The sequence below is a fragment of the Panicum virgatum genome, chromosome 9K (assembly GCF_016808335.1).
Source record: "Panicum virgatum strain AP13 chromosome 9K, P.virgatum_v5, whole genome shotgun sequence".
In the NCBI taxonomy this organism is placed as follows: Eukaryota; Viridiplantae; Streptophyta; class Magnoliopsida; order Poales; family Poaceae; genus Panicum; species Panicum virgatum.
In genome coordinates this window covers 67,294,655-67,310,218 of record NC_053144.1, presented here as the reverse complement: position 1 = coordinate 67,310,218, position 15,564 = coordinate 67,294,655, and the positions used below count along the sequence as shown (strand labels likewise).

General features: G+C 47.2%; 3 protein-coding genes across 3 annotated transcripts; all 3 read right to left on the bottom strand.

Annotated features, from left to right (window-relative positions):
• Positions 1-2,208: 2,208 nt before the first annotated feature.
• LOC120647295 lies at positions 2,209-5,635 on the bottom strand. The gene is made up of 5 exons (XM_039924025.1): positions 5,423-5,635; positions 4,229-4,343; positions 4,050-4,139; positions 2,708-2,806; positions 2,209-2,632 (listed from the first exon to the last, which is right to left on the bottom strand). Exons 1-5 carry the CDS (start codon positions 5,488-5,490, stop codon positions 2,531-2,533), a joined length of 474 nt encoding a protein of 157 aa, XP_039779959.1. The 5' UTR covers positions 5,491-5,635; the 3' UTR covers positions 2,209-2,530.
• Positions 5,636-8,451: 2,816 nt separating this feature from the next.
• Positions 8,452-9,620, bottom strand: LOC120647294 (plant UBX domain-containing protein 4-like). Its single transcript, XM_039924024.1, has 2 exons — positions 9,164-9,620; positions 8,452-8,760 (listed from the first exon to the last, which is right to left on the bottom strand). The coding sequence occupies exons 1-2, from the start codon at positions 9,334-9,336 to the stop codon at positions 8,574-8,576; spliced, it is 360 nt and encodes a 119-aa protein (XP_039779958.1). The 5' UTR covers positions 9,337-9,620; the 3' UTR covers positions 8,452-8,573.
• Positions 9,621-12,150: 2,530 nt separating this feature from the next.
• LOC120647292 (WAT1-related protein At2g39510-like) lies at positions 12,151-14,492 on the bottom strand. The gene is made up of 7 exons (XM_039924023.1): positions 14,053-14,492; positions 13,874-13,936; positions 13,616-13,732; positions 13,263-13,509; positions 12,974-13,132; positions 12,710-12,861; positions 12,151-12,613 (listed from the first exon to the last, which is right to left on the bottom strand). The coding sequence occupies exons 1-7, from the start codon at positions 14,256-14,258 to the stop codon at positions 12,421-12,423; spliced, it is 1,137 nt and encodes a 378-aa protein (XP_039779957.1). The 5' UTR covers positions 14,259-14,492; the 3' UTR covers positions 12,151-12,420.
• Positions 14,493-15,564: the final 1,072 nt, after the last annotated feature.

Genomic DNA, 15,564 nt, shown 5'->3' with positions numbered 1-15,564 from the left:
GTTTTCGTTTCGTGCTGCTCCGAGCGCGGGAGGGGGACAGATCTTCCAACCCGCCTCTGAAACAATCCCAAACAAATCGTGTTAGCCCACTAGTTAAAACGCAAGACGATGCATCACAGTGGCTTATTGGATTTAGTATATATATGTATCATATATACATATAGGAAGATAGATGCTGCAATTTGTGTGACTTGAGTGGAGTATAATAACAGATGAGGACTGGATTGTTTTTGTTTTTTTCTTCCGGGTGCAAGAGGACAAGTGATCGAGTCACCTCATGCTGCGTCGCACGTCCAATGGAGGCGAGGGTTCGTGACAGGGACGCCAGTTTGGTGCCATCAGGCTTAGGCTTTTACATATATACCATTACAAAAGGTGGTCACGGCGTCCATACCACTAAAAAGTTTGGAGGGACCTCTATATCATCGTGTTTTTTCGTTTTGACGTCTGTACCATTTTGGATGGAAGGAGTGATAACGGAGGGTAATAGAGCTGCGAAAAGACCATTATAACCTTAGATGCCAAAAATTACTTAAACTCTCTCCTCACAATGACGAGTGGCCCCCACTTGTCATATTCTTCTTCCTCCCCCACCAATCTTTTCCTCTCTCTCCCTGGCTCGCACGGGCGGCGGCGGCGGCTCGCCCCGCGAGGGGAGGCCTGCCCGCGGCGAGGCCCGCGCCGGCAGCAGCACGGCTGAGGCGGCGCTCGCGCAGGCGGAGACCCGCCCGAAACGGAGCTCCCGCGCGCAGATGTGGCGGCCCACGCCGGCGACAGAGGCTCCCGCCGGCGGAGGCCCGCTCGAGGCCTCTAGCACGCAGCCGCGGCGGCCCGCGTTGGCGGCGGAGCTCGGGGAGGGCCATGGCGCGGCGGCGGCGGGCTCTGGCCCCGACGGGGAGGGGAGGGGAGGGGGCATGGCGCGGCGGCAGCGGGCTGCGGCCCCGACAGGGAGGGGGCTGCGGCCCCGACGGGGAGGGGAGGGGGGCATGGCGCAGCGGCGTTGCATAGCCCCGACGGCAGAGGAGCAGAGGAAGAGCTCGCGGCGGAGCTGGATGTGGTGCTCGTGAGAATGGAAGGGTAAAATGGTCATTTTACTAGGTTAGGCCCACATGTCAGAGCTCTAGATCTGTTAACTTCTAACGGATGGTGGATGGAATGATATAGACGTCAAAACAAAAAAAACGCGATGTTATAGAGGTGTCACCAAATTTTTTTAGTGATATGAACATCGAGGCCATCTTTTATAATGGTATACATGTAAAATCCTCCAGGCTTCAGGCCGTGGCAACACATGGGAGCGTTCTTGTTTGCTTTTGTTTTTGTTTTTTAGGGGGGAAAAGAAGCCCTTGAATTGAATTTAAAAGCTTTGATGAGGTAAGTTGGCCGCTATGGAATTGGCCGTATTAGAGGACCAAAGGGGCTTTGGGTCTTGACCGGCCGTCTGCAGCCCGGACTCGCCGATGATCGCCTCGATCGTGAACATGTTCGTGTCAGGTAGCGTGTTGGCGCCGGGTTCGGGGAGCTTGGAAGAAACGTGCCTAGCAGCGGCAGGGAATAATCGTGGCAGGATCCTACTCGTGTAGAGTTTGACGAGTGCTTGCTTTGGAAGCGTTTGCTGTGGGTGATCTGGACTTGACGCTCCCGGGTTGTCTGGTAATGCCGGAGACTCGAGGTTAACTAGCCACGCACAGCAGATTGTTGCAACACAGTGAAAACCGCGTTGGTAAGCCTCTGTAATGGCGTTCTCATCACGGTGGCCGTCACCCTCACGGAGTCAGGGTACGGTGACCATGGCCACCAAACTCCACTTCAGACTTTAGAGAAGACTCTAGTGGGCCAAGAGGTGGAGCTGCGGACTCGACGCATAACATTGACACATGGTGCCACTTCACCAACTGGATCTGCTCCAAGAAAGAAACTTAGAGTTTGCAATAGAACATTAGAGGTCCCCTGTGGCCCTGTCCCTGTAATCCCAAGAGGCCCAGACATATTTTAGGCACAGCCCGATATGCAACGACAGAGAGGCTGCTAAATACTTGGCACTGGCTCTCGCGAGTCACACGACGCCACTGGCGAAACGAATTCACAAGACCACAGGCGTTCGCCGCTTCGAATCTGCATGTCTCCCAAACTAACAAAAAAAAAGGCCCACAATGAAATACTCGTAAAACATCGCGTAAACTGATATTCTGACAAGAGACGAAGAAGAAGAAAAAAGAATTTGCAGCCATTGAATCAGTAGCGAATTCCTGCACTGCTAACAAGGCGCAGTGTACGATAAATCAAATGGAGAAGATCAATCATTGGCAACCTAGTCCAACAAACCAATCACGAGTACATAATGGTACAATCTAGTCGCCTAATCCGCCACTCACACCTTCGTTCGGGCCGTGCCCTGCAAAATGGAATCTGATACATATGAAAGCTCAGCACGATGGCAATGGCTTCACATCGCAGCTTGCTTCAAAATAGACCGTCTCCCAGCACCGCCTGAGGCCCCTACCGGTGCAACAACACTATCTAGAGAGCCTTAGTTCGTCTTCGCCTTGGGAGCCTTCTTCTTGGCCTGCCGCTTCGGGATGGAGTTCTTCATGCCCAGGAAGAAGAGAAGCGCTCCAATGAGTGCCAGATCCTGCAATCACAAATATTCAGATACTAGGACTAGTCACTGCTTAGCAAATTTGCAAATAGAGAAATCCACAATTACCTGGGTGAACTTCCCAAAGATCTGCGCAAATTCTGCCTTCTCCATGTCGTAGTTGTAGAAGTCATGCACAATAGGGGTGACAAAAGCAAGGTACAACAACTGCAAAGATAAGTAACTTCATTAGTAGTGGGCTCCGGTGTCTACAGTGACAAACCAACATATCAGATTAGTCAAAATTCACAAAAAAAAAGAATAGCACATATCTCCGTGGTGCCTAAGGACCAAGATGCTGGAAAAACTTAGCATGACCAAAGGCCCAATAGCAAATCAATTTACACTATAATCTATTATAGCAGCGAATTCACAGGAGTAATAACATCACAGAAGAAGTGATGATGCTTAGCAAACAATGTGTATGTCACAAGGCAACACACCATCGCACCTAACAGCTGAAACTGGGGCTACAGACACAAGGTGAGCAATACAAACTTGCAGTGCATTTTTGTCAAGACTGAAGATTGACTATCAATATTTGCTAGGGTTACGGACACCAGGTAGTTTAATTATACCAAAATATGGACCATGCATTATTTAGCAATTAGCTTGTCCTATATGTCATATGTTTGAAAACAGAGGGAGCATAGTAATTTCATCTCAATTATCCTCTGAAGCAGAGAACCACAGGGTGCAGAAATAAAACAGTTAGAAACAAGATCTACCAGGTTGGAACTTAGATAAGACTATATGCAAGACACAAAAGTAGACCATACGAAACAAAATAAACTAATTTTGATGCTTAGCTTTGAAGATCATGCCAAGCTTGATAGAAACAGATTGTCAATCATTTGTATCATTACACAACAAACTTTTTATACAGATTGCAACATAAATACATAATCATGTGCATCATTACACAATGATTTTTAGATCCAGACCGCAGCAGCATAATATGAAAGCGTAAAGATATCCTTATCTGTTTCTCAATAGTCAAAGAATATTAAAACTATACGTAACTAGGTTCAGCTATGTTAGAAGTAAGAAAAAGAAAATGGAAAACCTCAATATGTGCACAGAACAGTCCCAAGTCGAACATGAAACTTAAGTTATTGACACTTAAAATTCAACAGAAAATAAAACTGCAAATGGCTACACAAAGATGCTTTCTGCATGACAATATTCACTGGACAAAGCAATATTTCCATCGTGAGCACCTTACGCTCTGAATACATGCACATGTGGAACCTACTTTATCATGAAACCTGAAAAAGGTGTCATGTGCTTCTAGAGCCTTCATTTCCATTGAAGTTTTCAGTAAACAGGATGAATGCTAATTGATTATTTACTTATAAAAGGAAAGGTGAAAGATTAAAGGAAATAGATAACAGCAAAGCAAGCTACATACCAGGAGATAAGCACCAAGAGAGCAGCTCAAGATAAAAAGAAGACCTCCAAGGCCCTTAAGCGCAATTGTGGCAGCAATTACATGCTTTAACTGGATAAATAAAAGAAAAACTTAAGCTATCAAAACAATGATCCACAACATAGCAACCAGAAAGATGCCATGAGAAAAGTATCTATCACCTCAATATGAGGCACGGCAACTCCCAAGTGGGAAGAGATATTTTTGACAAACACATTGAACTTGGGCTGAAGGGCCTTTGCCGCTGGCCCACCATCAGTTCCGAATTCATTAAACCTGCACTCAGGAGAGAATTTTTTTTCTTGTTAGATTACACGTGAGGCGTGCTTCGAGCGAACAAGCTGGTTATGGACAATGGACATCTCAATTGAAAATAAAATAGAAAGGCGAACCGATTATATATCCTGATATGAACAAAAACAGTGTCACACGAGACCTGACGTCACAACTTACGGGTACGCCAACAAGCTAACCTGTCAAATGGGTCCTCTAAAAAATTTCCCTACTAGTCACTAGTCGAAACTTGCCGAACTCAGACTTAAGTGGATAAAAATGTGCAGAAATAGGACTTGAGTAGGCAACAATCATATTAGACAGAAGTGGTGCAGCATTCTTGTGCTATATCCTTCACATGGAGGTGACAAGCCCAAGTGCAGATACAATTGTGACTTTGTGAGACACTGATTTCTACTGCAGCTAATGATCATGATGCTTCCTTGAAAAAATAGGGAAGCAACATCGGTTGAGATGGTTTGGACATATCCAACGGAGGCCTCCTGAGGCGCCGGTGCGTAGTGGGGTTCTAAAGCGTGTCGATAAGGCAAAGAGGGGTAGAGGTAGACCTAAAATGACTTGGGACGAATCGGTTAAGAGAGACCTTAAAGATTGGAATATCTCTGAAGAGGTAGCTTTGGATAGGAGTGCTTGGAGACTAGCTATCAGCGTGCGTGAACCGTGACCTTTGTGTCTTTTGGGTTTCATCTCTAGCCTGCCCCCAACTCACTTGGGACAAAAGGCTATGTTGTTGTTGTTGAATGCCGCAGTTTTTATTTTACCACAATTCAACTGCCCAGATGCGGATCGAAAAAGCCCATGAACAAAATTACGACGTTTCGTGTGCGAGGTGTCGAGGCGGCTTTTTTTTATAAAAAAATATGAGCAGATCCGCACCCCTTGACCCTACAAATCAAACTATCCGCCGCGAGATCCACGCACTTCGGTGCTCCCATGCCCCCATTTCCACTCGGATTTCGCGGACGCCGCACCAGATCTACCGAAACCAGACTCGAAACGACACAGCAAGAGAGCACGACGACAATAAGAAGAGAGGTGCAGGGAGGGGAAGGGGCGCGTACTCCTGGTAGGCGGAGAGGAGGAAGGCGGCGACGAAGAGCACCCTCCCGACGAAGGACACGAACCCCATCTCGGCAGCAGCGGCGGCGAGGCGACCGGGCGGGATGGGAGAGGCGGTGCGGGCCGGGGATGCCGCGGCGCGATGGGACCTGGCCTGTGGAGCGCTCTCGGAATCTGGGATGGAGACGGCCGGGGGCTTGTCCGAGGGGAGCCCCACGCTGTACTTATAACGCGGTGGCTAGCCTCTTTCAGAGAACGCATATGACATGGCAACGGGTGAAATAGCCCCGGTGGGCTCGTTGGAAATACAGTGGATTGAAGTGGAATAGAAGGGATTGATGTGGAAATTAGTCTATTTTCGATTCAATTCCCTTTCATTCCCCTCCAATCCACCACGGTTCAAATAAGCTCGAAACAGATACAGATACGTATCACAGACGGCTAACTATGTCCGTAGTCTCAATCCGCGGACATTACCTACTCGCGGGGTGTACTTGTGTGCCCGACGAGTAGGAGGTTGGGTCAGCCGAAGCTCTACCAACCACTTTGGGCTTGAGGGGCGCCGCTGGTGCCTCGGCGTGAGTAAGGAAGGTAGAAGCAGTGGGAGCAAGGAGGAGGGCACGTGAGTGAGGAAGGCAGGAGCAATGGGAGAAGGAGGAGGGCACGTGAGTAAGGAAGGCAGGAGAAGTGGAAGCAAGGAGGAGGGCAGGGGGTGACATCAGCACGAGGGAGGAGGACAAGGGCAGCGCGCGTGAGAAGGAGGTGCTGGGCCGTATCCAAGAGAGGAGGGGTAGGGCAACACGAGGCGGAGGCAGAAGTAGAAGGACGCCCAAAGGCGCTGCGTGTGCAAGGGAGAGGGAGGGGTAGGGGCAGGGGCGGCTAGATGGGGTGGGGGAGTGGATGAGAATGTGATAAAACTCTAATGTGTGTTTATATACTTACTTCTTGATCCCATTTGTCAGGTTTGTGCAGTGGGTTTGGCGGGTTTACGGATGAGGATATCGGTTTTTCATGCTCGTTGACAGATATATGTTGAGTATGAAGTTGTATCTGGATTCTTACGTGCGAACATAAATTAGCGCCCGTATCCGCACCTATCGGATTCGTAGCCGTGGGTACACAAGCATTTTGTATATATTGCCATCTTTAGAATGCACCATTTGCGTTATGCGATATTGTATCTGTCTCCCTCGGCAGCACCCGCTTCGATCGCTTTGCTCGGCTCTAGTGTGCATCAGAAGCAAGTAGGAATATGTTTCAAGCCAGTTTTTGATGTGAGAGGAACATAGAGAATATAGATTTGTTTAGTTGTAGAATCAAGGGCGAGGAATGTTCTTATGTGGCGTATGAATTACTCTTTCATGCGGTTGAGCTTACATCAAGTAGATTTTGCTCATATTTTTATGGAAATAAAGTTACAAAACAAGAGAATATGTTCTGGTATTAATTTTTTCTCACTTTGCCGTCATACACCAAACCGTGGACAGACTCAAATTTTGCATGAATATGATTGTTCGCTCTATCTTTCTGTATTTTTTATGCCCGCTTCTCATCGCTACCGGCGAGGTCTGCCCCGGTGTCGCCCCAAGTACCACCGGATCTCGGAGAAATTTTACCAGAATGCCCTCCCCCACTAGGCCATGTGCCCAACGGCCCAACCCCACGCGCGGAGACCCCGTCCCCGGCCACAAGCCCCAGCCCCGCGCGCGACCGCACGATCCCATCCGTGGCCATCCCCCCACGTAAGGATGGGAAACGGATAATAGATATCCGAATTATCCGATATTCATATCCGTTTAAACATCAATATGGATATCCGTATCCGTATCCGTATTCGAATTTAATGTGATAGTAAAGTGGATAAATTCGAATCCGATTTTCATTGATTTTCTCTATCCGATTCCAGATTCGTATTCGACAATATCCGACACTCTCCATATCCGTTTTCATTCAAAAATTATTTAAGAAATTATATTTATTTCTTACCACCAATATTATTATTTTTATAATAAAGATATAATATAAAAGGTTAAATTTACTTTTAAATATTTTTATTTTATCTCAATATTACTTCTATATTTTTATTTATATACAATAAAATTATTTATATGTTTATTGTAATATATTTTTAGTTCTAATTTTATTTTATGTATTTACTTACTAATGATAAATAAATTATTTTTGACTAGATATCTTTATTATATTATTATACTTTAGTTTATACATGTATAATAATTTTATAATATAAAAATACTAATAAAAAAATAGGTAAACGTTAGCTCATATATCAAGTCAATATCCGAATTCGAGACATCCGTTTTGTATTCGTATCCGAGAATATCTGAATCCATATCCGTATTCGATTTAAAATATAATAAAAAATACTATCCGAATTCGATCCTTTCCATCCTTACCCCCACGGACGCGCGCGGCCAGTGCCCAGTGTGGCCTCGGCGGGGTTCGAGGCTTCGTGGGAAATTTTGAATCCGGAAGCGCGTGGAGGAATGGCGTGCCGGTGCGCAGGCGGTGTGGTGGTGCCCGCGTCGTGGGATGGTCCATCACCACACAGCTCAGGGCGCAGAGGGGTACGGGCGCGCCGCAGGGGTGGCGTAAACGTTCTGCTTTTCTTTTAGGCCAGTCTGAATGCAGAGTTTCATTCTGCGATTTTAAAGGATGTCACATAAGAATGAACCTAGGGGTCGTTTAATTGCGCTCCGTAATTTTTTTGAAAAAACATCTTTCTATATTTAAAGTACTAAACATAAATTAATCACAAAAATAATTACAAAACTCGTCTGTAAATCACGAGACGAATCTAATGAGCATAATTAATTCGTCATCAGAGGTTGTTTACTATAGCATTACTGTAGCAATTTAGCATCTAATTACAGTCTAATTAGGTTCATTAGATTCGTCTCGCCATTTACAGACAGCACTCGCAATGCGTTTTTTATTTCGTCTAGATTTAAGTCTCCATGCAGGTGCCGGAATTTTTTTTTGGAATTTTGAATTTTGTAACTAAACACGGGCCTAGTGAATGAAACTGTACACTTCACAGTTTCTTAGACCATCCATAACATTTACTGCTAGCATGATATGGTGATATAGTGCTCCATGCGATTGTGTAGCCATATGTATTTGTTAACTCAAGCACTAGAATACTAGAACAATGATATACTTCCTCGGACCACTTTGAGGATCATATGGCACTTTTTGGAGAGCTTCGATGCTATGCTTCAAAATTTTGGTTGCTTCGTTGACAACGTCATCTATAATTTCCTTCTCAGCTAGGAAGTCATCAACGGAGAAATCATGGAGGTCGGTGGTGTTGCTTCGACCCCTAAAATATACATAAACAATTTGTTCAGATTCAACTTGTAGGCAGAAATTTGCAGTGGTACCCTAAAATAGCAGTCTAAAATCATGAAAAGTATGAACACATTTAGTAGTTTAAGTGTGGATGATTCACATTTTTCACCTGGTGCCTTTCCCTGAAAAGTACAGACATGTACAGCTCGCATGGGAATCAAAAGCAAATCCACGGAAAACGAACAGATGGAAACGCTGAATAAACCCAAATCCAACGAATTCACCCGGAATCCCCTTCTCACACTAACGGGAGGACCTAATAGATCAGAAAATTAAGAGGCTGCGATTCCCATACCCGCACGCACGATCGCCAGGAAATCCTACCAGTAAAGCCAATCGGTCAACATAACCCGCCGAGAGAGACTGAGATATACCTCTTCTCGCCGCCGGTGTAGTACTCCTGGGGCTCGTCGGAGTCGCTGCCGCTGCCCCCGGGGCCGGGGAAGCCTGCGGGCCCGCGGTTGATGTCGGCGAGCGTGCGGATGGTGGGGCCCCCGCCGCCACTGCCGGTCGCCGGCTTCTTCCCGCCGTTGGAGGAGGAGCTCATCGCCGGTGAGGTGGGGGATCGGGGCCGCGGCTGGGGGTAGGCTTTGGCTTGCGCTTGGCGTCGAGTCGCGTCGTGTGTACTGGGCGAGTCGAACAGCTCTGCTTCGGCCTTCGGGTGGGTCGATAGAGGCGTGGTGGTTGATAGAGGAGCGGGCACGCGAGCGCGAGCGCGGGGGCGGAGGGAGCGGAGGCGAGCGCGACCGCGGGAGCGAAGGGAGAGGAGGCGCGCGCGGGGAGCTCCGCCGCCGCCGAGGAAATCGCCACATCCGGGATCTGCGGAAGAAAGGCCTTGTTTGGCAACGCTAGGATTCTAGCGCGTACAAATCCCGAAAAAAGAATCTCGCATGCATGAAGCACTAAATGAAGTCTATTTGCAAAACTTTTTTAGGGATGGATGTAACTTTTCGCGACAAATCTAATGACGGTAATTAACCAACCTCTAATCGCGCGGTCAAACGCCTCATTAGATTCTTCAGGGTCACTAGCGCGGGGTTCTGAAGTTGGTTTTGTAAACTGACTTTGTTTGACACCGTAATTAGCGGTCAAAATTTACTATTCCTAGCGCTAGGAAGCATGCCAAACAAGGCCAAAGGAAGGTCGCCCAGTGCGGGTTTCATCCCGTTTGGTTTGGCGCTGTGTTTGGTTTGGGTGTAAAAAATTTCGCACAAATTTTTCGCACTTTTGATCACTAATTTAGAGTATTAAATAAACTCTAATTACAAAACAACCTCCACAACTCCTGTGTAAATTGCGAGACGAATCTAATGCGATCTTTGATTGCGTGATTAGAGGATAATTACAGTAGTATCACTGTAATAAATCATGAATTAACTACTGTCATTAGACTCGTTGCGAAAAGTTACACCATCTCTAAAAATTTTTTGCAAATAAACTTTATTTAGTACTCCATACGGATAAGATTTCCTTTTCGCGAAATGGTTACTGTTGTAAACAAACGTCCATACGGATAAGATTTCCTTTTCGCGAAATGGTTACTGTTGTAAACAAACGCGACTCTAGTAACGGTGCGGGACTTGTTTGGTCCGGATGAAACGAGAATGTTCTCTTTCTTCATCGATTCCCGGCCATGTCACCCCGTTTGGCGACGCTGGTGAAATCCGCACTGGGACTAGCCTTACTACTGCCGCTTCGTTTCTCCAGCTGGGCCAGGGTGGTTTACGACTTTTCACAGCTGGGGCGCGGGGCGTGGGGCGTGGCCGTAAAAAAAACTCGCAGCGGAGTTTCATATAGATGTTCTGACTCAATTAACAATTAACACCATGCTCACTGTTCAGAGACAGAGACACCAACGTGGCTTCAGAGTCCAAACGTGTACTATACAGTACAAACTGGGAAGGTTTGTGATGCAAACACGGGTGTGTTTAGTTGGCGAAAAAAGTTGCTGTAGCACATTTTGATTTTATTTGGTAACTATTGTCCAATCATAGAGTAATTAGTCTCAAAAGATTCGTCTCGTCATTTATAATCAAACTATCCAATTAGTTATATTTTTTAACTACATTTAATACTCCATGCATATATCGTAAAATTCGATATGATGTACGGAACTAAGCACAGCCACGGTGGCCGAGGTAGGAAAACATGGGTACGACCTTGACCGTAGGAACTGCCGGCCCAGTACGTCCGTGAGAGTCACGACAAAGTTCGGTGGAATTTACAAGAAAGCCCGTGTTCAGTTCCAAAATTCAAAATTCCAAAAAAAAATTTCGGCACCTGTATGGAGACTTAAATCTAGACGAAATAAAAAACGCATTGCGACTGCTGTCTGTAAATGACGAGACGAATCTAATGAACCTAACTATGCTGTAATCAGACGCTAAATTGCTACAGTAATACTACAGTAACAACCTCTAATGACGGATTAATTAGGCTCATTAGATTCGTCTCGCGATTTACAGACGAGTTCTGTAATTATTTTTGTGATTAATCTATGTTTAGTACTTCAAATGTAGAAAAATATCTTTTCAAAATTTTTACAACAAGCAACCAAACGGGGCCAAAGTCTCGTGATTTTGATGTTGCTCGACACTTTCAAAGCTTTCAATTATTGGTACGGAGTATCAACGGAACTTGGTAGAAAGTGGCGGCGAAGTTATTCGGTAAAAGATGTAGTAAATGCAGTATAAATAAATTTAGAAATATAGTGTGAAAGGGCTTGTAATCTGGTGGGTAAAAGAGTCTCACTAGCACTTGTTGTACTTTCAGTGTTAGACAGTTTTTGCCGGCTTATAAAGTAAATTAGTAGATTCAGTTTTCGAAAATACTTATAGAGTTAGAATTTGACGGCTTTTCAGCTGTTGAAAAAGGTGCACAAACATCTTTGGAATGGGTGGCAAACTGGCTCATTTGTTTTCAAACCACGTGTGTTAGGGGTGGTAACAGGTCATGGTTCTAATAATTTCTTCACAATTTAACATGACTCTTAAATTTTTTAGCTCAAAAAATTAGAGCCCGTTCATTTTAAAGTCCAGCCTTTAAATTTTTTAGGCCAAATTCCAAGATCCTTTATCACCGTCGGTCCGTCATGTGTGTAGCAAACTAGCCCATGATAGCATTTGTTGGGCTGTGTTCTTGCTTAAGAAAGAAAGTGGGCCGGACCATAGCAGGCCCACTATCCTGTTAACCCGTTCGGCCTATCCCGTCTTTTTTTTCATTTGAAACTGTTTATTTTCAGTTTTGGAACGGCCACTGCGGAAAATCACTTGGTACGGATGCTAGAACTGCTATACTACTCAGATTCAGGATCACAACCTCACAGATTACTGAATTTGGTATACCCGATGATCCACGCGCCTAGCCAGACAAACGGTGAAATTCTCATTTTGTTCGCTGCATCCAGTCAATAGTATTTTTCTCTCACACCAAACCAGCACCAGCCAGCAGACACCAACCAACCAGTAGTACTTTTTTCTCACAACAAATCAGCACCAGCCACCAGCCACAGCACAGCAAACAGAGGCTCTGCATTGCAGCATAGTTCACGTGAGAATCGGTGAGATTCTGTACATGAGAAAACCGAACTGGATTGCGGCACACGGTGCTTGAGCTATCCGCTCTGGGCGCTTCACTTCATCGTTCTGGGCGCTTCGCTTCCGCTCTGCTGCGCCGCGTAGACGTCGCTCACCTTCCTCGCCTGCTGCTGCTTCTCGCAGTCCAGCTCGAGCTCCTGCTCTTTGCTAGCGCCGTGCTCTTGGTCCTTCTCCTTGCCCCACAGCAACAAGTACAGGCCCAGGATCACAACCACCCCTCCGATGATGCTGCACATCAGCACAGAGCATCGGAAATTCAGTCGCAGAAAAACGCAGGAACACTGAACTCCAGGAGCAACAGAACGCCATGCGTTTCCTGCATACCTTCCGACGTATAGGTTCTCGCCGAAGATGAAGTAGGCCAGGATGGCCACCATGATCGTCGAGAGGGGGTTGAACATGGTCACGAAGACGGGGCCTTTCTTCTCGGTGCACCACAGCTGGACGAAGACCGTGAAGCCGTTGCAGGCGAGCCCCTGAAGAACTCAGCACATGTATTATTCATGAACAGTGAGCAACGGCAGCACTGAAAATCTGAAACGGGAGCCATATTTTTTTTAACTTTGCGTTTGAAGCTAAGTTACCGACCGAGTACACGATGCACCAGAACTTGAGGCCGAAGCCGATGAGCCAGTCTTCCGGCTTGTGCTGCATGAACACCGTGAAAACAGTTGACTGGATCCCCCCAACCGTGCACATCCACGCCGTCAGCGAGAGCTGGGCCGGGTACCTCTTCAGAGATGACGCCTGACCAAGAATGAGACGCATAGAGAAGCCATCAGCTTTCCCAATTACAGCTATCTTCCAAAATAAGGCAACATTCGTGGCTAGGTGGTGATTGTTTTGTTTTTTATGTGACGGATCAGAGGTTAAGCACCTGCATGATGTACCAGATGGACCAGCATATGCAGCTGGCCACTGCGAGGACTGAACCCTTCACCCAGCTCTCATGCGCGACGCCGCCGCCACTGCCGCCGCCGCTGTGTATGTGGATAGGCGACTTCCAGAGGCTCTTGATCACCGCCCCCTTGTACAGGGTCATGGTGGTCACCCCGGCGAAAGACACCACGGTCCCTGCGATCTTGGCGAGCCCTCGTAGGCTCTTGGCGTCCACGATCTCCATCCTGAACTCAAAACGGATCGGACGGCGTCAGCAGAACTGACTGACTGACAGACTGAAACTGACATCTCGCGTCAGAGGCTGGCAAGGAGGAGGCGTATCGCTGCCACCTGAGGATGATGGCGATGACGAAGGTCATGGAGGAGATGGTGTTCACCATGGAAGTGACGAACGTTGGGGATGTGTACTTCAGGCTCGCGAAGTACATGTTCAGAGTTAAGCTCACCCTGCGCGACGAAGGGGATGACGCGTTAAATGTCCACGTTGGCATTTTCGTGCAAGTTTTCTTTTTTCTTTCGGTTTCTGTTATCTGTTCTGAAAAGGTGAAAAAAAAGGAGACAGTTTCAGTTATCTGATCTTGTTCTTACCCGAGAAGCGACAGCACAAAGATCTCCATGAACAGCTTGAGTGTCATTTTGGGCCTCAACCCCCTGCAAGAAAACGACCGCGCAGAGGGTCAGAAAGCACGAGCAAGAAGGTTCAGATTTCAGAACTCTGAACATGTACTGTACTGTTCACTCTCCATACATCCATCCTTGCTGCTTACCTCTCATGGTAGTAGGCGAAGGGCCAGATGAGGACGGCGACGAGCAGATGCCGGTAGGTGACGTAGACGTAGGGGTTGAGCCCCCGGTTGAAGGAGGCCTCGGTGATGAAGTACATGAGCGTGTAGCACAGCTGCGCCAGTGTCATCTGGACGTGCGGCGCGTACCGCCGCCACACCCCTCCCTTCTCCGCGACCTCGAGAGCCATTTCTGCTGCCCCCCCTCAAGACAAGTATGCGACCAGTTTCTCAGGAGGAAAGCTGAATCGGTTGTGGTGAGAGCAGCCTGGTTTATATAGGCACCTGGCTTCTGGACTGTGGTGCCGTGCCTTGTGCAGGTGAGGCTCTTCATCCCACCCAGGCCACTAACTGAATGCCTGATGCATGGTGCTGTCACCGTGAGCGTGATCGCCTGAGAGCTGCTTGAAACAGCAACGGCCAAGGAGCACAAGGAATTTCACGGCCGGTGAGCGCTCGGTTTCCTGAAGAAGAGTCGGAAACTTATCGCTGGTGTCGGCGGCGGCTCGGGTGAGCCGAGCGAATTCTGATACTGGGAAGGACAGATGATTCGGCATCGTGGGAAAGCTGAATTGGAGCGCTCCTTCTAGACTTGCACTAGCAGCAGTGCAGGTGCAGATGCTTTCGGTTTTGGTCAGTGTTTGTAGTGCGGGGAGGATTAGCAAGTACTATAATTATGAGCCTTGTCCCCTGAATAGACAGGATCATATCTGATCGGGGGTTGCAGCTGAGCTATGACGTGTCTGATTTCCAGTTCTGAACCAAGAGCAAAGCAGAGCCAAGAAATGCAGGTTCAGCTGAACATTTTTGTTGAATTGTGTGGAAGTGCAGTTGGATCTCACTCTTAATGAGGCCTGAGAGTAGCTGCTCGCCTGAGTGATTCTCTGACTAGCTCAGCTGGGGCTCACCCCCGTTCGACGCCGGCCGGGCGCGAGTGCTCCACTCCTTACAATGTAAGATGCGCCAGAGCTCCTGGCAGATTTTTTAAAAAAAGAAAGCATAGTGGAAAGAAATGGATACTGATATTAAAACTTTGACCTTCCTTTTAAAAAAGACAGATGTTTCCAAAGCAAATCGGCAAAGCCAGAACACTAGCACGGGGCTAAAGCAGATGCTTTTACGCTCGATTGCTCGTCGAGCTCTCCAAAGATGGACGTACCATTTGCCTACTAAAAGCAAGCTTGAGCCCCGTTAAGCTAGCTAGCTCTCCCTCTGCCATTATTCTACACCGCCTGTGCAGATTCAATGGAGAATCCACTTGGCCAATTGCTTTCACCTCCCCTGATAAAAACAATTGCTGCCGATGAACTTGTGGTCAGTAATCGCTCTTACCTCTCCGTAAATCCCTGTCAGCGTGCTGTCCAGAGCATGATTGACCGCTACTTCTTCTTGTGTTGCAGATCGAAGCTTGTTTCCACTCACCAATTGCCATCGCAGGACCGGCCGTTCAGGAGACGGATACGTGCGCATGAGAATACGTAGGAGAGTTGCGTATCT